Genomic DNA, 21,633 nt, shown 5'->3' on the forward strand with positions numbered 1-21,633 from the left:
AACTACATAAAATCTCGGTTAACTTGGTTTAACCTGTTTGAATTTGATGCAGTATATGTACTAATTTATAATCTCTAAAGCAAATTTTAAAATAAAAATATTTTACTTTTTTAAATAATATGACTGATATTACATAAATATTTGTTTATATAAAATTTTTTACTTAATTTTATATTGATTGTGTTGTAAAACCTAAACAAACAAAAGCCACATAATCAAAGATTTAATTGCTAATCTTAAAAATGCCATTAACAAGTTTCATATTTTTCAAACATTATTTCTTTTTAGTTGTGATATAGTTTTTTAGGTTACTTTAGCAGGCTTGTGTTTAGGAAGTACACACTAAATCTTTTAACTATTGAATATTTTTATATTGGACAATTAGTGGAATGCCTAATCTAATTTTTTTAACTTTCGGGTAACATGTTTTTTAAAAAAACTAAATTTGATACACTCTTGAAAATATTATTTAAAAAAAGAAAATTTGTGAGACAATTATTTCCCATGTTATACAATTATAATAGATTTCAATCTTAATAGATGAAGCACCAAATTTATAGATAGGTACACTTAATTTTGTAACATGAAAAAGATATACTACTAAGCCTATACCATTTGTAAAACAGATTTTTTACTCTTTTAGTTTGGTATAAAGTACCAATTATTTTTGAATAATACCAAAATTTAATCTAAGTTGCTCTAAAAAGATGAATGTTATTATTGTATGTGGTCCTAAACGTAAGAATGCTGGAATAAATCCTTTAAAGAAGGCTAATGGACCTTCTTTAGCAGTATGTCTAACAATATCCATTAAACCATTATATTGTCCAGGTTTAGCATTCATTGCTCTTGTTTTAAGTACATCAATCGGTTGAGTAAGACCGGTTGCCATTGAGCCAGCACAAAATGAAGCAGTAAAATGTGTTGTTAAATTATCATCAAAGTAAACTGTACTTAATAACAATTCTTTGGTCTAAAAATTTTTGTATGTATATAAAAACGTATCATTGATTCAAAGTTTCTTAAAAAAAAAAATGTACCTGATCATAAAAAGCAATTTGTCCAACTGTCATAAGAACACCTCTTATTGTGGCAGTAGTTGCACCAGAAAATAATCTTTTGAAGCCTTCTTCCCTGTGCACTCTTATTAAACCATCTAATGCATGTTTATAACTATTTTTTTATAAAAAAAATTATCAAGATTCATTCAAAAATTTTAAGTTAAAAAACCGTTTACTTTCTTCTTTGTTCTTTTGGTAATTTAACATCATTTTGCATTCTAACATTAACCATATCAGCAGGAGTACCTACAAATCCGCCAGCTAATCCAGATATACCAGCTAATAATAATTTTCCACCAAATGTGTCTGTTGGGATAAATTCTTTTCCAACTTCATACATTCCAAATCTAGTTAAAGAGTATGTCATTTGTCTTAGAATTGAAGCTGATATTCCGCTGTATAAAGAAAACACACCTAAAATAAGAGCGCACTAAATTTCAGAAATTTTATTAAAATTTTCAATTTTTCTCAAAACTACCTTGTTCTCTTACAACTCTGCCGGTAAATTTAATTATAGACATTTTTTCCTTCTGCGTTTGTAAATTGGCTTTGATCAAATCTAAGGGATGGGTAATCATTACCGCTCCTGTGCAATCATCGATAAGAATTAGTTGAGTAAATTTGTTTTTAATTTGCCACATATATATACATACCAGATCCCGCAAGACCACCAAAATACCATCTTCCAATTCTTTTTGGTTCAGTAGAAACTTGTACCACTGCCATATTTTTATTTGCTTTATTGGAGGTGTGAAACTGAAATTATATAAAGAAATTCGAATTTAGTAATTTTCAATATTACAATAACTTAAGGTACAGGATTAAGGAAGCACGTAAAAAGTACTTTTCGAGAAACAAGTTGTAATTATTGCCTTTTCTTATATGAAAAGATTTATTTTATAATTTTCTTCTAAAATTAATTTAAAACTTTTCCAAAAATTAAAGTGAGTTGCATGCACAACTTAGTATTGTGTCTGTAAAAGTGAATATTGTTGATTACAAGTAGGTTGTACTTCAGCATTAAGTTAACCCAAATAAAATAAATTAATCTAAAAGTTTTCATTCGTTTTGGATTTTTAATATCGATTTATTCCAAGTTCTCATTTTTAATATAAATTAATTATTAGTGTAAAGTGTGTGATTATTTATTATATTAATAATGTTATTCTCATTTTCAGTATATACCCAACTCATATAACTGAATAACGGGAATTTTTAAAAATTTAACCGCAATTTGTAAAAATTTCAAATTCATTTTTAATTTTTTGTTTAAGTTTTGTTTTTTGTTGAAAAATAAAATTATATGGAAAAAGAATTTGTGAGATTAAAAATTTTATTTGATTTTTACGTAAATATTTTAATTGAATTTTTTTATTTTACCATTATTTTAATTTACTGAAATTGATTTTGATATTGTAGGGCACCTAGCCAACGATTTTCAACTAATTGTTTTTGTTTTGGTTTTGAAATTTGTATAAACAAAAACTACATCCTACAAGTGGGCAAAAAATTTCAAAATATTATGTAATAGTATTTTCCCATTGTTTTGTTTACATTTGTGTTTGACGCTAATAGTCTTTAAAAATTCTACACGATTTCCATTGCATCTTCTTGTTGCCAATATGGTTTTGAACACAAAATTTTAAATAATAATTTTTCGTGACCACTTTTCATAAAATTCTCTAAAGTAATAATTAAATTTTAAGAAACAAAAAATTTATTTTGATTCTCAAAGTAGTAAAAAAGTAATAAAAATTCGATTCGACGTTTGTAGAATATCAATTTACAATAAACAACTAGTAACAATTCTCCTTACTTTTATTTATTTTCTTTTAAATGACATGAGCGTCACTGCATTTTAGTGAGAAATATTTAAACTACTTATATCGAGTAAGTGCTACCAGCGTACTTACTTTTTTGGTAAAACGGAAATTTTTTCTCCCAACAAATTTTATATTTTCATTTTTTATGGTTAATGTAATATTTTTTACATAACTGCTACTTTGGACATAAATTGACTTAAAGAAAGACTTAAATTTAATTTTTAACGATATATATTCAGTTATATATTAAGAGAAATCAGAATCAGGAATATTTTTTGCTAAACGTATAAACAAATGCAGTAAACAAATAAATTCGTATATAACGTATTTGTACTGGTACAGCTAACTATCCAATGTTATGAAAAACAAAGATATTCTGACCCTTTTATATATGGTTAAAGTTTTTGTAACCGGAAAACATAAAATTCTGAGTATCCACTATACAGAATTCTAAAAATAGAAGAATAATATTAAAAACAACTTCCAAGAGAAGCACTAAGAATCACTATATTAAGATGAAATTCAAATTTTATCTAAAAAGGTTAAGATTTTGATTTAATACCAGATTACAAGTTTAACAAACAAAATTATTAAAAAAATATTCAAGCAGTAGTTTATTTACTTTTTTAAACAAAATTCGATATTTGAAATAGTAATTAATGAAAAAAGGTTTGATTTTCGAACAATTCCATAAAATTTTTTCTAGTTTTATTTATTTCATATCTTAATTAAATTACAGATAATTGAAAACTTTTTTTAATTCACTAGAAGGCAGGACATTAACGTCATATGCTTTAGTTCTATTTACATTTTTGTTTTATCAAAAACCAAATGTCTTTAATCTACATAATTATATTTTAGTTCGCAATCGTAGATACATACATTTTGTATTTTTTAACATTTTATTTTTGCTCCTATAGTTGGAATATTCGCCGCAAGAACTTATGAACGCTGCAATCGTTATGTTTATAAAAGATATGTCACATTGGTGTACCACTTCATAAGCATTTGACAATTCAAAGATGACGGATTGAAAAAGCAAGCATTTGTTTTTGTGTTTCAAAACGAGAAAAGAATTTATACATATTAATTGCTAATTTTTAAATATAATAAATTGAGAATTCAACTATAAATCTGATATTAATAATTCATACATAGGTAAGTCGCAAATAAATTTAGATTATTTATTAAATATTTAGTAAAATACCACAAATTTTTGTAAGAAATATTTGGACAATGTGATTTAACAACAAACAAATCTCTTGAGTTGGAATAGTATAACTATTATGTTGTGCATAGATATATATATATATACATTTATGCATACACATTTTTTAACCGGGTTTGTGTTTTGAACTTTTTTTTGTAAAATTGAAGTTGTTATTAGCCAAGAAATTACTACATAATAGAGAAATTGGTTTAATAAAAAAAAAATAAATGAGATTAGATTTTTTAATGTGTACATTTATTATAATTTGATGTAAGTTGCTAATTTTTTATATTTAAAATTTTGTATACTATGAAATTAAGTGGGAATTGATGAAATGTTTTTGCAGATTTTGCTGAAAACCAGAATAATGGCTAACGTACATTGTCAACTATGGATGGGAAGCCTTGAAACTTATATGACTGAGAACTTCATTATAGCAGCATTTCGGAAAATGGGTGAGGAACCACAAAATGTTCGCTTGATGAGAAATAAATACACTGGAGAACCATCTGGATACTGTTTTGTAAACTTTTCTTCGGATGATAAAGCAATTGATGCTATGCATAAATTGAATGGGAAACCAATACCTGGTACAAATCCAATCGTAAGATTTAGATTAAACAGTGCTAGCAACTCTTACAAATTACCAGGAAACGAAAGAGAATTCAGTGTATGGGTTGGGGACTTAAGTTCTGACGTAGATGATTATTCTCTATATAAAGTTTTTTCTTCGAAATATTCTTCAATAAAAACAGCCAAAGTGATTCTAGATAGTTCAGGATTTTCTAAGGGATATGGATTTGTTAGGTTTGGTATTGAAGATGAACAACAAGCTGCATTATATGATATGAACGGTTACATCGGTTTAGGCTCAAAGCCTTTAAAAATATGTAACGCGGTACCAAAACCAAAAACTTTAACTGGAACAGATACAACTACTACAGTAACTCCAAGTTATATGAGTGGATACAGTGGAAATTCTGCAGCGACTACTACCACTACCCAATCAGCAGATTATTCTCAATATTATGATCCATCTGTCTATTGGCAAGGATATAGCGCATGGCAAGGCTATTATGATCAACAAAATGGAGCCACAGATCCAACTGCATATTATCAACAGCAACAGGCAGCAGCTATGCAACAACATACTCAACAAACTGTGGCACAACAAGCTGAAGCATGGAGTGCCCAACATAATCAAAATTATGTAGATCATCATAATCAACCAGACGAGGATATGCAATTAATAGACCATAAAGTAATTATTAACGTTGACAAAATGAATAGGGAAATGGCTGAGCGAGATAGAAACTTATGGGATGCACTAGAAAGCTCAAAGTGGTTACCAATAGAACAACTTGAAGTTTTTTAAATTAACATTAAAATATTTTATAATGTATGATCGATTCACAGTATCAATAAATTGGATTTCATGAAAAAAAATGGAAATATCTTTTTTTGATATTTGATCTTACTTAAGATAATCATTAGATACTGGATATTTTTTAGGAAAACTCATTTTATTTACGACGTTAGTTTATATGAACACTTAATAATTGCACTTAATTAAAAGTTTTCGACATTCGTAAATTTAAAGAACTTTAGTGCTAAAATTTTTGTTTTTAAACAAACGTCCAAATGAAAATTAAAATTGAAAAATAGAAAAAACATACTGTAGTTAAGTAAGCTAACTTACTAAATAAAAAGAAACTATTTTCTTTTTATATTTCCGCCTGATAAAAAGCTTTTTTCCACAAAAGTAAGTAATTACTAATTATGCTATAAACTCAAAAGAGTGAATTATAGAAGAATTTTCAACACTTAATGAAAATATTAGATGAAAGACCGGCTTATTTGTCCTACCTAATTTTGAGTAAAATAAGCGGCATTGACTATTATGTTAGTAATTTTTCGTGTCAAAGTTAAAGTACAAAAATATTTGTCAAAAGTGTAAATTAATTTATTTGATTTATATGGTTAGATTATTATTACAATCTACAAGTTAACGTTGCAATATCTATCCCAACATGATTGTTTTTTTGTTTGATTCTAACATGATTCTTTTGTGCCCTTTCTAATATTTCTAACTTGTGCTTAAATTGTTTGAATCAGTCACATATTTTGTTTATCTTTTATTTTCAATATTTGTATCTAACTTACATTTTTTATGTATGTATGTATATAATTATTTAGTAGTACATCAAACGCCTTCAGATGTGAATGTTGTATAATACTCTTTAGCATAAATTATAATTATTTGTTTACTAAATTAATTATCAAATTTTAAAAATATTTTTGTTTGGTTTAAATAAAATAAATTTTGTTGCTAATTTTGCTATTCATTAAATTGAAATTAAAAAAAAAAATAATAATTTTAACGCATAAGTATCAGATGTATGGGAAAAAAACTTCAACAAAATTAAATTAAATTGATTTTTTAAACATAAACCTGTAAATTATAATGTAAATTCATTTAGATAAGTTATCACAATTTATATTAATTATCAAACATTTTAAGCTATCAAGTAATTTAAGATTTTTAAATAAAATTTTGGTATAGGTAACTGTTCACATGTGCATTTATGTTTTGATTTTAGAAGCTTATTGTATATTTATTTTAATATACTTTAATAGGTTCCCGTACAGAATTACTATAATTATAATAATTATTTAGTAATGTAGAAATTTTGAATATAACATTGATATTACAATAAATTAGAATTAAATTATTGCTTAATTCGTATTTAATAAGCGTGAATACTATTACAGTATCACACTTTATATGTCGGTATGTAGGTGTACAAAGGGGTAGAGAGAGGTATTCAAAGGTTAAACTTTAATTTTTTTATTCTTTATTAAATAATCTCTTAATTTCGTTTAGTGACGAAAATTATATCAAAAATAGCTGATGTTTTGTTCAAATTAAAAATAAAAAAAATTATTTAATAATATTACCTAGCGGGTATAACTCATTTATTACACAAAAATATTAATAAAACGTAATAAAACTAGGTTAATTATTTAATTAAAACATTTTTTTAAAGAAGAAGTAAAAAATTAAAATTAGGATAATTTACAAATAGTTTGAAGTATCTGTTGTTTATTTTTTTTCTATACGGCAAATATCTTAATATTTTACATAAATTTTATAAACGATGAGCACGTAATTGAAATAATTTTGCCATGTAAAAGCGTAAAAAATATTTGTAATTAAATATGTATATGATTTTTTCAAAATAATTTCTAAAATACATATTTAATTTGCTTAATAATGATCGGTCTCATATTATTAATGCTCTTGACTCCTGAGTGGTTGATTCCTTCACCCTAATTAGTATAAATATGCCGGCTTATTAGTATAAATTTCCGATGTCAATCTTGGATCAAAAGTAAACCTTGTTTAGTTTTTGACTATTAGTTCCTTGAGTGAACCAATATGTTATAATGTTGCGGCGCCATATTTTATTCAAAAGCCAATATTATTTTTCTTCTTTTTCAACCTCAGTTGAAAATTTGAACTTTGATCGAAACATTAAATATAAGTCAAAGTGTGAATCGATAACTATTTGTACATAATTTTAAACGATTTAATATATAAAATTTTAATTTTAAGTACAAACATACTATTTTTTTCATTTAGATAATTTAATTTATAAATAAAATTTAATCTTTATTAAATTTGTATTTAATACTAACAAGAAAAAAAATGATATAGAAAACTTTTAGATTAATAAAATCTATACTTAAAATATTAAGACTTGTTTATTAAATAAAATTTTAAATAAAATAAATGTGCTTGATTTTGTTTTTTGGCAATAAATTAAGTTTTGTACATAGTACGTAAATAACCACTATAATCCTACAATTAATCAGGTTAACTTCAGTTTGTTCTGTTATCTTGCTTTCTCTGCGTAATCAATAAATTTTATATTAATATTTTTTTTTCATAAATTTGTTCTTTTTTTGTGTTTCTTGTAAGTGAGTTGGAATTAAAACTATATTAATTTAATACAAATAGTATTAATTAATTTTCTTATCGTTGTTATACAAATATTTTGTGTTTATTTTTTGGCTAAAATTTTTCATATTTGTATTTGTTAAGGTTATCAGACAATATAGATCATTAAGTTATGCGAAATAGATTAATTCGAATTGAATACAATATCATATTAATATTGATAATTTATTTAGTTCAAAAAATTCCTTAAATTTAATTATATTTTAATGTGAAAATTGGTATATTGAATTAAATTAAATTAGTTAATTATAGAATCGGTTCGGTATGTTTTATGTTTTGACAGTAATTATATGCTGTTTTTATAATCATTTTGAAATTGAGTTATTTATGAATATATTTTGGCTATTGATAATAAGTTCATAGAAAGTAATGTTAATTTACTAATACAAAAAATTTTATAATAAAAGCTTTTTTAGTTTTAATAATTTATTGAAATTAATTCTCATCACATTTCTTACGAATTGTATTCTACAGACGTATTGTTCTAATAGGATGTCGGTTTAATATATAAAGAAATTAATATATTAGTGAGCTACTAAAAATGTATAATAAAGTTAGTAGAAATACATTAAAAATTAATGTTTTAATTTTACATAATAGTCAAAAACAGTAAATTTGTATTCGTAAATAGTAAATTTGAATAATTATTAAACATTTATTCAGTACTTTACTAGGATTTTATGATTTGCGTTAAAATTCCATAAAAATTATGTATTATGAGAAATAAATCAATTTTTCTTATAAATTTAAATAAACATATTTAAAATTCTAATTTTAGTGGCATAAAAAATTTATTTAGTTACAAATTTCAATAAGTTTTTAGTGTTTGGACAAATAGTTCCATACCATTATTTGGAATAGTTGCTTATAAGTAAAATTAACTGGGACGAAATTTTTTATTTTTGTAAATCAATTAGAATGAATTTAAAAACTTTCGACCATATATTAATTGTAATTAAGTACATTGATTTCTACACACACACATTAAAATAACATAAAATTTCTTACAAGGATATGCAAAATTTAAAAATAAAACTGTATATTGATTAATAGTATGTGTGTATTAAATATGATGAAAATAGTCTTCTACTCAATAAAATCAATAATCTACTCTAGTGCCTCTTAATAAGTACTTCTTAAATATACATGATTGAGTTTTGATCTTATGACAAAATCATTCTTTCCTCTTTTTTGAGATATTTTAGAAAAGTTATTCTATGCTTTTATATTTTCTTTTAAATTCAAAGAGGGTTGGGTAGTTTGTTGTAGTTTATTGCTAGTAGTTAATTTGCGAGTTGAAGTTAACTCACACTTCTATAAAGTTTAATCAATTCTAAATGTTCTATTATTTAGAAAATTTGTTGAGGCTAAAAACTTAAGGTTCTTAAATTTATGTTGTTGGCACAATTTTTCTACCTTTTATTCGTTCAGTATTAATTTTGATGAGAAATATTTTATTTGAAAGTTGGTTTTTTTTTCTTCTTTGGAGTGGGTACATTTTAAATGATTTCTGAACATACTGCAAATATTGCTCCCATTACGATAATTTTTTCTACATTTTTATATTTGTATGTGTGCAAAAGACGAAGAAGAAAAATTTCTCAATCGATTAGTTTTCTATTATGGTAGGTCATGGCTAAATAAAATTGTAGAGAAAAAAATTATTTTTGCAGTAATCATAAACATTGTGTTTATATTATGTATGTATGTATGTATATATCTACATTTAAATTGCTAATATAAAATAATATATTTATAGGTATGCACGTTTATATTTTGTACTTTGTGCTAAAGATTTAATTTTATAAAAGTTGGTTTCGATTTCATTTTAATAAATAAATTGTACAAAGTCCAATTGTGTATTTAATACCCTTTCATGTAATTTTTACAAAAAAAAATTTAACAAGAAAAACTTTTACAAAAAAGAAAACAATTTAAATTAGTCGCATGGGTTCAGTAACAATAAAAATTAAAGTTTGTAAAAATTTATTGATTATTTTAAAGCAAAATTTTTGTAAAGTGGTTTGAAATAAATTGGAATCAAATTCAATATAAAATATTTTTGGTAAAATAAAATTTAAAATTCTTAAAATAAAAATTTATGGGGAGCGAATAATCTTCCTGAAGATAAAATATTTCTTAAGAGTTCCTGAAAGTAGTACTCTGGGCAGTTGTAAAAGATTCAAAACTATCCAGCATTTATTATCAATTTGCATGTCTTATTGAGCAAAATCTATTTTTTTATAAAATCTAAATGATTATTATATTAAACAATGGAGCAAAATGCAAATATGAGTATGTAAGTGAAAAAAGTAAAATAATTACTGGCATTTTGTTTTTCTAAAATTTCTAATTGGTTGGCTTGCAAACTTAATCATCTTATGGAACATTTTCATATTAAAAATTGTAGAAAATATGCGATTTATATAGACTTTAACATTTATTAATATTTACGAGTATCTTAAAATTTCATTGGTACAATAATTTTGTGATCAGTGAAATTACTATTTTCGAAAGTGATAATAAAATTTTTGAACTTATTTAAATGCTCTCAGTTTAATTTATTGAATTGAAGAAGGTCGCATATTTATTTTTTTAAAAAACTATTTAGCATAATAAAAAAATTTACAAAAACATTAAATTTCATATTTAATTTTACGATAAAAAATTTAAGTTTTTAATTTAGCTATTTAATAAAATCTTTAATACATTTAAATTGTTTGTTCAGAAACGATTCTTGTAATTTTGTTTTTCATTAAAAAAATGTTCCCGACAAGAGATAATTTAAAAATTTATTAATATTTAAATTATGTAAATAGAAATACAAAATGCAAATTTGATTGCGGTGCTTTATTGCACCAAATATATATACATACTTAGTATGTATATAAGTACCTACATATATCCTGATATATTACAACTATAATTTATATATAAAAATACAATTTATATTTGTAGTCTATATACAACAGAAATCAAATTTATTTTTAAATTTCAATTTATGTTTTCTATATTCTCTTATGAATTATATATACATATACATATATGTACATAGTACATAATATATGCACATATAAATGTATCTATATGAAATATAAACATTGCATATTTTATCCATAAGGTTCTTTTCCCTTTTTTTTATTAAGTTCATGTTAAATAAATTGACTTTTATTGAAAAACTGTCCATTATACTACATTAGGCGAATTGACTTAAAGAATTAAAAGCAATTTATAAAGAAGAATTAATATTCTGCAATGAAAAAGTTCAAAGTTTTGAAGTAGCTATTTTGATTCAAAATAATTTGCTTACTTTAAAAGTAAATGTATACTAAGTGTTCATTCTGATTATATAGTTACATGTATTATGCACATTTACATTGAAATTCGCAATTCTTTTAATATAATTTAAGGTACACTAATAAATTGTATATTGTATTTACTTACATAGTTCTGAAGAAAGATGCAGTTGGAAAATACTAACACATAAAAGTAAATAACTAAAATTTTAACATCATTCTATTTAATTAAATAATTTTTGGATTGGAAAATGCATATGTGTTTATTTTAATAATTATTTTTGTTAGTGATTCATCTGCGTTTTGATGAAAATAAATGCTTTAAACAAAATGATTTACCAATAAATTTTAAATTTAAAGTATTATTTTCATAAGATTTTATAATTCCTTTAAAATTGGATTTGTGAGAATTTACAGAAAATCTATTTTTATTCATAAATTTGTAACTGTGGTATTACCTTTTTAAAAATGATAGTTAATGCTCGAGAATAATATTATGTTACGTTATGCATTACTCTTTACTTACTACTCAAAAAGTTTTACAATTTTATAATTTTTTTCTGTATTTTTTTTATCTTTAAAATTTTTCTTCAGTATTAAAGTTATTCACAATTACTTTTGCTCCAAATTTTAAAATTTATTAATTTAAAAAATAAAAGTTTTTAGTTAGAATTACATTCGGAATTCAGGTGTAATTGAAAATGTCATGATAAAATTTTTTTAATAAAAATTTATATGTTGCTTACCTTCAAAAGAAATTAATAAAAATTTTTTTATTATGATCCAAAAGCAGATTTTCTATAAGGTTGTTTTAAATTTTCAAGGTTTTAAAAACAAAATTAAACGCTTATAAAAATCATAGAAACGCTTTAATGTTGGGGCCCTCGTTTTTCTAACTTTTATTGTTTTGATATCGAATTTGTTGTAACCAGACAAACTAATAAACAAATACAGCGTGAAAATAATGTATGTAGGTCAGTCTGAACTTGAACTTCGGATGATATAAAGCTTTTCTTTTATTTACTTTCATAAAAAAATTTTTTTCTTAACTAGCTTGAGTGTTTATTTTTTGAAAAAAAAATTTATAATTTTTATGCTTGTGTTTATGAATTATGTTGTGGTGATCTTTCGTTTCCCTTATTTCTTATACAAAACACATTAAATTTTAAATATTAAATATACAATTTTTTTTTAGTATAAAAACACACACGACTAAATACAAAAACTATTGATTATTGTTAATTTTTCAATAAAATTATTGTTCCACTTTGAAAATTATTAAAATACAAAAATTTTTAACAAAAATTGAAATTAAATTAAAAAAAAATAAAAGAGTTTTTATATTTTATATGGAATATTTGTAATTCGTAGAAAACAAGTTTTCGGTTCAAGCTCCTCAACTTTAATAATTATGACTAAATAAAAAATAAAAGCTTTACTGTTCGCTTATTAAAAAGATTGTTTACATTATATACAAACACTTACACATTATTTTAGTTAAATATATTATATATTAATAATAAAGCAAAACTATATATACCTAATTCTATTATATGACTGTTATACATATTAAAAACATAACTATGCAAGTATAGTATATTACTATTGAGCAAAGAATCTCTTTCGATCAAAGCTATATACATTAAAAAATAGCTTTATCATTACAGACACTATAATATGTAGAAAATATTATGAAACATAAGCAATATAATATTTGTCATGAATAGTATATAACATGATAATGTGAATATAAATACAAACATACATTCATCAGTACATATAGGGTATTTAGTTTTCTATTGATATTCATATTATGTCATTTAAGAAATTTGTGTAAAGGTTAAAAGTTTCAGTACGATTTTTTGATATAAGTTGAATTTTGAATGTTTCTTTAATTTTGAGATCAAAAATCTCAAAAGACTAATGAAATTGAATTAAAATGGCTATAATTTATAAATGTATGAAAAATTTATATTTTAAGTGAACATAAAAAATACAATTTAGATTCAAATAATATTCTCTTTAACTGTACTAACCCAGTTTTTAAATTTTATATAAATTAGAGATTCAAAATATCAAATTAGAGATTCAAAATATGTAGCGCTTTTAGAAAAATATTAGCATGATTAAATTTCTATATAAAAATTTATAAATATTATGAAATTTAATATAACGTAATACGGTATGTTTTATAAAATTCGACTAACCATAGAACGAAATAAAGTAGACGAAGGTGCTAATTTCATATTACCATAAACTTTTTGCCATGTTTCCTGTTGTGGCGATGATCTGGACGCATAAAATATGTGTTACAAAAATATATCTAAAATCATAATTTTTCAACATGACATTTTTTTGATTAAAATGTTAGTACTTATGTAACCCTATTCATACTAGCCCTAAAAAGGACTGAAATTATTTTAAATATGAATGTAACTATACGAATTTAGTAATATTATTTTTATCATGTTATCTTATCGCTTTCATTCGTTAATTTTAATATAGATGAGAAACTATTCATCAGAATACATGCACATACATGCAAAATATTGCATATTATAAACATTAATCCAACATATTATTACGTCATTGGTTCAATATCATTGAAAGCCTTCATAAACTTTTTGTTAATATATACTTCTACAATATTCATATACATACATAAATTACTTATACATTTTTCCGAGTTACCATATGATTGATAAATTTAACAGCTGATTGTTATTAAAGTTTAAAATTTATAAAAGCTCCGCTAATTTTAAAAAATAATTTTTTTTTTTTTTGTATTTTGTAACTTTCGAAAGGGAGATGACGTAAAATTAATGCATCTGTGCAGTTTATGTGCAGGTAATGAATGAATCACAATTGTTATAAATGTAACCAACAATAATAAATGATTTCATAATTCTAAAAAAAAACGTGCAACACGCTTTCAGTATAAAGAAAATAAGTTTGTATGTATGTACATATGTATGTAAGTACATGAAAATTTATAAAATGTATAAAACCGCATAAAAATTTTCAATAATTTTTTTTTTGGTTTTAATTAATTTTTTTCTTGGCATTGCTTTTATTATAATTTTTATGTTATTAATCAAATAATATTAAAAAAATATTAATAAAGGATATTAATTAATAATGCATGTAGGTGAGAAACATTTTGTTTTATGAAGGCATTCCATATTTGTGTAAAAGTGAAAAAAAGAAATGTTAATTTATAAAAACAGTTATTGAATAGTTATATAAAAAGTAAAGAATGCATTAATTGTACTTTGGAAATGGGAGATGGGGTTGATGAAACAAGAGGATGAAAAAAAATTAATATGGAAAACAAAATGGACTTGTATAACTACATAGTCACTTGTGTTCGTGTGGATTTTGAATAGGGGCAAATATTCTAAGAGTATTTTGTATTTTTGAAGTTTCAATGAAATTCAAATTAAATAGATTTTATATTGCAGTTTATTTGACAAGCTTCGTAAATTATAAAAATTTTGTTAGTTAGAGGCATATAGCTAAATCAGCTCATTGTATACAGCTAACTAATAGCTGTATTTGTCGGCATTTATATGGCTATATCGCAAGTATATGCGCTCTTATATAGTATTAGAAATGGAACAGTAAATTAATAATACGATAAAACAATTGTTCGAAAAGAAAATACAAGCTTACATAATATATTATAAAAAGTAATATTTACTCGTATGTCTTGAATCGATCAATTGAATGAAAGAATTATTAGCTGAACTATTTCTAAAGTAAACATTTTTTTTTTTGATTAATTAACATTTGTGGAGTTGGTCTTACAATTACGTATAAGTGTCGTTTAATTTTTCTAAAAAAACCAATACTTTATACACATAGACAAATTTTTTTTTAATGTCTTAAATTTTTAACATCAATTTTATGCTACTTAATATTTCATCCAGCAAAAATTTTGTTATTATAGCAAAAATTTATATAGGATTGTGTTAAAAATTAAAGCACGTTTTTACGAAAAATTGTTCTGTTAAAAAAAATTTAATATTGTTTTTAAATTTTTCTTTACAATTTTGTGTTTTAACAAATAAAATTTTTTTTTTATTATCAATTTTATTATTAATTTATATAATATTATTATAATATTATATAATTTTTATGGATATTTTCGACGAAAACATAATAAGTAATTCTTTCTTCGTTTAGAATATTTAAAAAATTTAGAAAAAAATTCAAAAATGTCACAAAGCTATCAAATATTTAATTTGTATTCAATAACGGGCTATAGAATTCCACAATCATTAAACTGCATGTTTAACTTTCTTAAGATGTTGGGGGAAATATTTCGGTTCACGTATAAGAAGACGCATGTGTATTAGGATCTTATTCTGTATTTTAGTGTTCGGCTAGTGTAATTTTAAACTGAGGGAATTAGTTTTATTTTTTTACGTAATCTTGCTATTTTTAAAAATAAGATTTTATTTTATTTTTAAAAATAGTAAATGTGGTCGATATTTTGACATTTTTATATAATACGGATAATGAGAATTCTAAGTGAAAAAAAGAGAATTGAAGTTCTCATTTTTGAAAAGTGGCGTAAATAGTGACTGGAAAAGTGAAATATGTACAACCCTTAAATAATCAAAAAAATTCATATAAAATTCTTCTTACAAAAATTTTAATAGCTGAAAAAAGTAATAAAAAATTCTGCAATTGTTATACAATTCAAAACATTTGTTATACACTACTTATAACAATTCCTGGACATATAATATTCCATAAAATTTTAAATTTCTTATTATAAGATAAGTCAACGATACTTTATGATTACGTATATACATAATTATGTAATTGGTTTTATATATACATAATATTCACACTTTTCCGAAAATTGATCTCTTAATAAATAAAATTATATTTATTTTAAAAGAAAAACTCCTATATTACTTTAATTAGTAATCATTAGAAATATGAATCATGTGAGGATTTATATATAAACTATTTTCTAGTAATTATACACATTCAAGATACATATGTGTACCTATATTATACATTGCGTACATGTATATTTATCCGTTTATACCAACGTATTACCAATACCATATTTTTAACGTTTCTTTCATAATACCTACGCACTTCTAGTTTAATTTTTTTTTTGTTAATTAAACGTCGATCGAGTTGATAAAGATTTTAAAGCTGTTTAATTGAAGTTTGTTTTTTTTTTGTTATATTAAAAGCTTTAAATTCATACGTACCCGAATACATAGAAATAAGAATAAAATTTACGGTGAAATAAAATCAATTAGCATTTTAATGTTGTTTGTGTTTTAGAATATAAAAGTCGCGTGCTCTTTAATAAAATGACATGACATACTTGATTAGCCACTTAGAAACACTAACTTTCTCATTTAACTTGTAACGAGGTTATTTATATAAAATTCTAATTTAAATACTTATTATTTCTTAAAATTATAAATAGGTGTGTACGTATATCACATTATGTATACGTATACTATTCAAAACAAGAATTTTAATTTTTACTAGATTAATGTTAATACCGAAAATTCAATTAGAATTTTTCGATTTGATATGAAAGAATATGAAATGAAAATATTGACCCTCAAATAATAAAATAAAAACAAACAGAAAAACCAATATTTTTTACGGTTCTTAATAGTTGATAGGTTGTTACGTAACTTTTTAAATTTTTTTTCATATATTACATTTAGTTTGTACGTAGAATTGTGTGCATTCGATTTTGAAAATAACATAAATTTTAACAGTAATTGTCAACCTTTTGAAAATTGTTTTCTTATTACAATAAATAATAAGGTTTTGATTTGTTTGTTCGATTGAAGAGAACTCAATGGAGATTTTAATATGAAGAGTCGTTATTGTTGAAATTGTTGGTTTGAAGTTGCAGAATTTGTTGCTGAGATTTCTTTGTCTAAATTTAATACAGTTTTCAGTTTTGTGTTCACAGGGAATTGAATGGGATTAAATGCTTAGGATTCTATCGAACTATCACTCGGCGCGGTGTTTTACTTAGTATTTTGACCTTTTTCCCTCTGATTTTCTTATTGCTATGTTTTATTCCAATGCATTCTAAATAAAACAAAAAAAATTAAATTTTTTCATATTATTAATGGTTATTCAAGTTTTATATTAAATTCGTATCAGTACAGGGTCAAACTAAGAGAATTAAAATTAATATTACAAAAAATACTAAACAACATCCTCCATTTTACTTTATTTTCGAAATGAATAATTACTGACAATTAAACTAAGATAGTTTATTTTTATAATTAGTTAATTATTTAAACTTTATTTAATCATATAAACTTTTAATTTATATTAAATTATATTTAAAGTAAATCTTTCTAAATTAACATGATATTTTTGACTAACCATATACATTCATATACCCATATGTTCACTACTCCTGCATTAATATGATACCATTTTTAATATTATGGTGTGATTTTAAACTACATTATTCGAATATTTTTACTTAGTACATTAAGTTTTTAATTGCCAGCTGATAATAATATAGTTAAAGTGTAGGAAAACAAATATTTTGTAATCGCTGGGGGCCAAAAATACTCGTTTCAAATAAGTAATAATATTATAAATAAAAAGAAAATATGAACATATTTGTACAGTTTCTAATTACTGATGGTTTTGACAAAATAACAATTATGTTATATGAGCAAAATAATTATACAAACATAAAAAATTATATTACTTGGTGTAGATAATAACGAAATTGACGTCTTAAAGAGAATTGTTTACGTATGGTATTTTTTAATATTATTTGTTAATTTTTAAAAGATTGCTATCATAAAATTTCGGATTAATTGGGATATCCGTTATATGTAGACAAGTTTATGTGAATAATAACAGAAAAGCAGTGAATTTTAATCGATAATCTGTATAGTACATTTATGAATTAAAAATGTATAATTTTGCAGATACTTTAGAATTTTTGAAGTACGCTAACTCTAATTATGTATGTATAAGTACGAAAACGATAATTTCAAATTTTAACAGAATCTGAATTATGGAGATCTGTGAAGAATATTTTCAATTAATTTAAGAGTTACAGTTTTGAATGTAACAGTATAATTTTGTCTTTACACCAGCCTCGTATAAGCATAAAATAATAAAGGTAGGGTACCTAGAGAATAAAGTTTAAATAAATTTTTACAAAATTATTTTGTAAAAATTTATTTAAAGTTTTATTCTCTAAGTACTCTACCTATAAAAATTTATTTAAAGCTTTATTCTCTAAGCTTGTGTTTGGAATTCTAATAAGTAATTAAAATTTTCGCTTAAAAATTTAATTTTGTTAAAATAACGATTTTCAAAATAAATTTTAATAATACAATTAAATATCTTCTCTCAACTACTCTTCTCTTTCTCGGGTCTTATCAAAAATTACACTTTACAATAAATCAATGTAACTAAAATGGCCATAGATTATTTTTTTGAAAACAAATCTTTAAAAAATATTTCCGTTTTGCATAAATTTAGGCGAAGTATTCAAATTTGAGAGATTTAAAGCTTAAAAATTAAAATTTTCTACAAACCTTCCTTGCAGTCTCATGTACTCTTATAATTTTTCCAAATATAATCTTTCAAAAATTTAATTTCACATGTTTTTGAAAAAAAATCTAGGCTTTAATAATTTTAAAGTCTTTTCACTTTATATAATTGTGAATTGTAAAATATAAATAAAAATAATGTTCAATTATTTTTTTCCTTTCATATAATTAAGCCATTTCTGGTGATGTGTCATTTAAATTATCGTTGCTTTTTTTAATCATCATAAATTTTTAGTATTGCATTTAATGTATTTAATGATTTTTAAGTATAATTATAATATTAATGTGAATAAATGAAGAAATTTTTTAAATTTTCCGGTTCAACGAAAAATTGAACGCTTATAAGCAAAAAAATATTTAAAAAAATAATTAAATGCATGGAAACATTCAAAAATAAAAATAAAATGAAAAATTTCAATTGCATATATTAAAATAAGGTCATTCAAACAATAATAAGACGTTATGTAGAAAGACCAAGAGAAATAATGCCCAAATTGGTTTTTAAAGTAAAAGTTATTGAATAATTAATTTTGTTTTGTACTTTAAATTACATTATCCGAGTTTAATCGGGTTATTTTGGAATTATTACACTTGTAAATTTCATGATTTTTATAATTTCGAATAAAACCTTGTTTCAGGAAGTTGTTCACAAGGAGAAAGATTTGCCATGTTTTTTATTCATGTATTTAATTACACAACACCACAATTTAATAATTAATTTTTCTTTTTAATTGTCATTAATAATAATTGACACAATTAATTGCTTCGATTGGAAATATGAAAACAAAATGGGGGAAGAAATGATTTATTATTTTATCTTTTATAAAAATGGAAGCAAGATGTTCAAAATATTTAACATGCAACTTTTTAAAACATAATACAATGTTACAATCAGTTATTCATTATAAATTAATTAAGCAACAATAATCATATCTTATGCATGAATTAAGGGTTAAAAAAATTAAATGAATTAAGGGTTAATGCTAGATTAATAAGAAATATATAGTATAATTATAATGACTTTCTAATCTTATAAGTATAAGCGTACGAACTTGACACATATAGTTTGTTTCAAACCGGCTCTATATATGATATCGGGTTATATTTGAAATGATTCGATAACGAATTTCCGAGTTGAACATAAAATATGTTTACTTATTTATATAAGTGAATATATTTGAAAAACGATTGGAAAGAATGGGTTAAATGCAATTGCTTTTAAATAAACGTATTTTCGGTTTTACGTTCTATTGAATGCATTCATTAATATTGCATATGCACATTTTTACTTATATGCTAAAGACTTGAATTGCATCTTGAATATTAATTCTTAATACTATTCTTTCTCCAATACTATTGGAGAACACGCATTAAAAAGGCATTCACTTTTACGAATTTAAAATATTTATTTTTACTTTTGGCTCAAGAAAGTTCGAACTACAATTTTATTAAATTTATGTAAAGTAAAATCAACAATTTTCTTTTTTTTTTTTTACTTATAATTTGATTTCTCCAAAAACATATTCAAAGAATAAATAATTTTTTTTTCTTTATTTTTCAGAAAATTCTCAATTTATTTGGAATTCATTTATTCGAATCAAATTACCATCAAATAGAATAATAGAAATTAAAACTTTTGTTAGCAATCAAGAAGAATGGCTGCTTCGTTACTATTGGCATGTGGATTGAATGAACAAAAATTGCCATCGGCAATTCATTTAAGTGAAGAATCAGATATTGATGGAAGTTTTTTAATAAGTTCAATTTTGGGACAACGTTTAAGAATTCAAAATTCTGGTGTTATATTAATATGTTTACAACAAAATTATCAACATTATATGAATGCCGGGATTAGGTTGGGCTATAATTTAAATATGTTCAATGGAAAAAATTTATATGTTCATGAACCCATTTTGGATATTATTAAATCAAATTTTTGTGAAAATTCAACAGCACCTTCATCAGAAATAAATGATTCAATATTTAGTGATGAAATTTTCAAATTTATTGAGAAAATTATTAAAGAAAAATTTATTGAAAAAACTTCAATTACAATTATCCTTGATAACTTGAGCATATTAATGAATATGGGAGAATCATATCGTTCAATTTTGAAATTTTATGAAAATTTAAAAGAGTTTATTGAGAATATTATGAATGAATCAACCAAATCAATTACATTATTAACTAAATTAAATAATTGCGATTTATTTAATGTTCTTGATAATAATTTGATTAGAATGAGTGATTTACATATAAGAGTGGTTAAATTAAAAAGTGGAGCATTTAAAGAAGTTGATGGAAAATTAATAATTACAAAAGATGAAATAATTGAATTTTGTCAAATTAATAAAAATGAAAAAAATATATTGTATAAAGTTAATGATAAAAATATTAAAATTTTTAATCCTGGTGAAGTTGGTATAAAAATTTAAGATTGTGCACTTATGTTAAATGTGAAACAATAAATAACTTAACAAAATTATATTAAATTCCTTGTTTTGATTTTCGTTACCTTTTCACATGCTTCTATGTTCTATTTACAAGGCTGTGGAATAGATTTGTCAATAATTAGTGATTAATTATAAGGCTGAGGGATCTGAGATATTTCTTGTTCAATGGCAGGTTCCGAATCGATT

General features: G+C 23.2%; 3 protein-coding genes across 5 annotated transcripts; 2 read left to right on the plus strand and 1 right to left on the minus strand.

Annotated features, from left to right (window-relative positions):
* Positions 1 to 327: 327 nt before the first annotated feature.
* LOC129614570 (mitochondrial dicarboxylate carrier) lies at positions 328 to 12,702 on the minus strand. 2 transcript variants are annotated; one of them, XM_055529275.1, is made up of 6 exons: positions 12,158 to 12,702; positions 1,715 to 1,817; positions 1,540 to 1,647; positions 1,238 to 1,475; positions 1,041 to 1,173; positions 328 to 973 (listed from the first exon to the last, which is right to left on the minus strand). In XM_055529275.1, the coding sequence occupies exons 2-6, from the start codon at positions 1,785 to 1,787 to the stop codon at positions 662 to 664; spliced, it is 864 nt and encodes a 287-aa protein (XP_055385250.1). In that variant the 5' UTR covers positions 1,788 to 1,817; positions 12,158 to 12,702; the 3' UTR covers positions 328 to 661. The 2 variants fall into 2 exon arrangements, with proteins under 2 accessions (XP_055385250.1, XP_055385240.1); XM_055529265.1 differs by lacking the exon at positions 12,158 to 12,702 and adding an exon at positions 2,442 to 2,826.
* On the plus strand, positions 3,902 to 5,529 carry LOC129614562 (tRNA selenocysteine 1-associated protein 1). The gene is made up of 2 exons (XM_055529256.1): positions 3,902 to 4,042; positions 4,441 to 5,529. The coding sequence occupies exon 2, from the start codon at positions 4,462 to 4,464 to the stop codon at positions 5,467 to 5,469; it is 1,008 nt and encodes a 335-aa protein (XP_055385231.1). The 5' UTR covers positions 3,902 to 4,042; positions 4,441 to 4,461; the 3' UTR covers positions 5,470 to 5,529.
* Positions 3,909 to 21,467, plus strand: LOC129610812 (elongator complex protein 6). Of its 2 annotated transcripts, none has more exons than XM_055523558.1 (2): positions 3,909 to 4,042; positions 20,556 to 21,467. In XM_055523558.1, exon 2 carries the CDS (start codon positions 20,650 to 20,652, stop codon positions 21,427 to 21,429), a length of 780 nt encoding a protein of 259 aa, XP_055379533.1. In that variant the 5' UTR covers positions 3,909 to 4,042; positions 20,556 to 20,649; the 3' UTR covers positions 21,430 to 21,467. The 2 variants fall into 2 exon arrangements, with proteins under 2 accessions (XP_055379533.1, XP_055379537.1); XM_055523562.1 differs by lacking the exon at positions 3,909 to 4,042 and adding an exon at positions 14,134 to 14,258.
* Positions 21,468 to 21,633: the final 166 nt, after the last annotated feature.

The sequence above is a fragment of the Condylostylus longicornis genome, unplaced genomic scaffold (genome assembly GCF_029603195.1).
Source record: "Condylostylus longicornis isolate FDR11 unplaced genomic scaffold, ASM2960319v2 ptg000004l, whole genome shotgun sequence".
Classification (NCBI taxonomy): Eukaryota; Metazoa; Arthropoda; class Insecta; order Diptera; family Dolichopodidae; genus Condylostylus; species Condylostylus longicornis.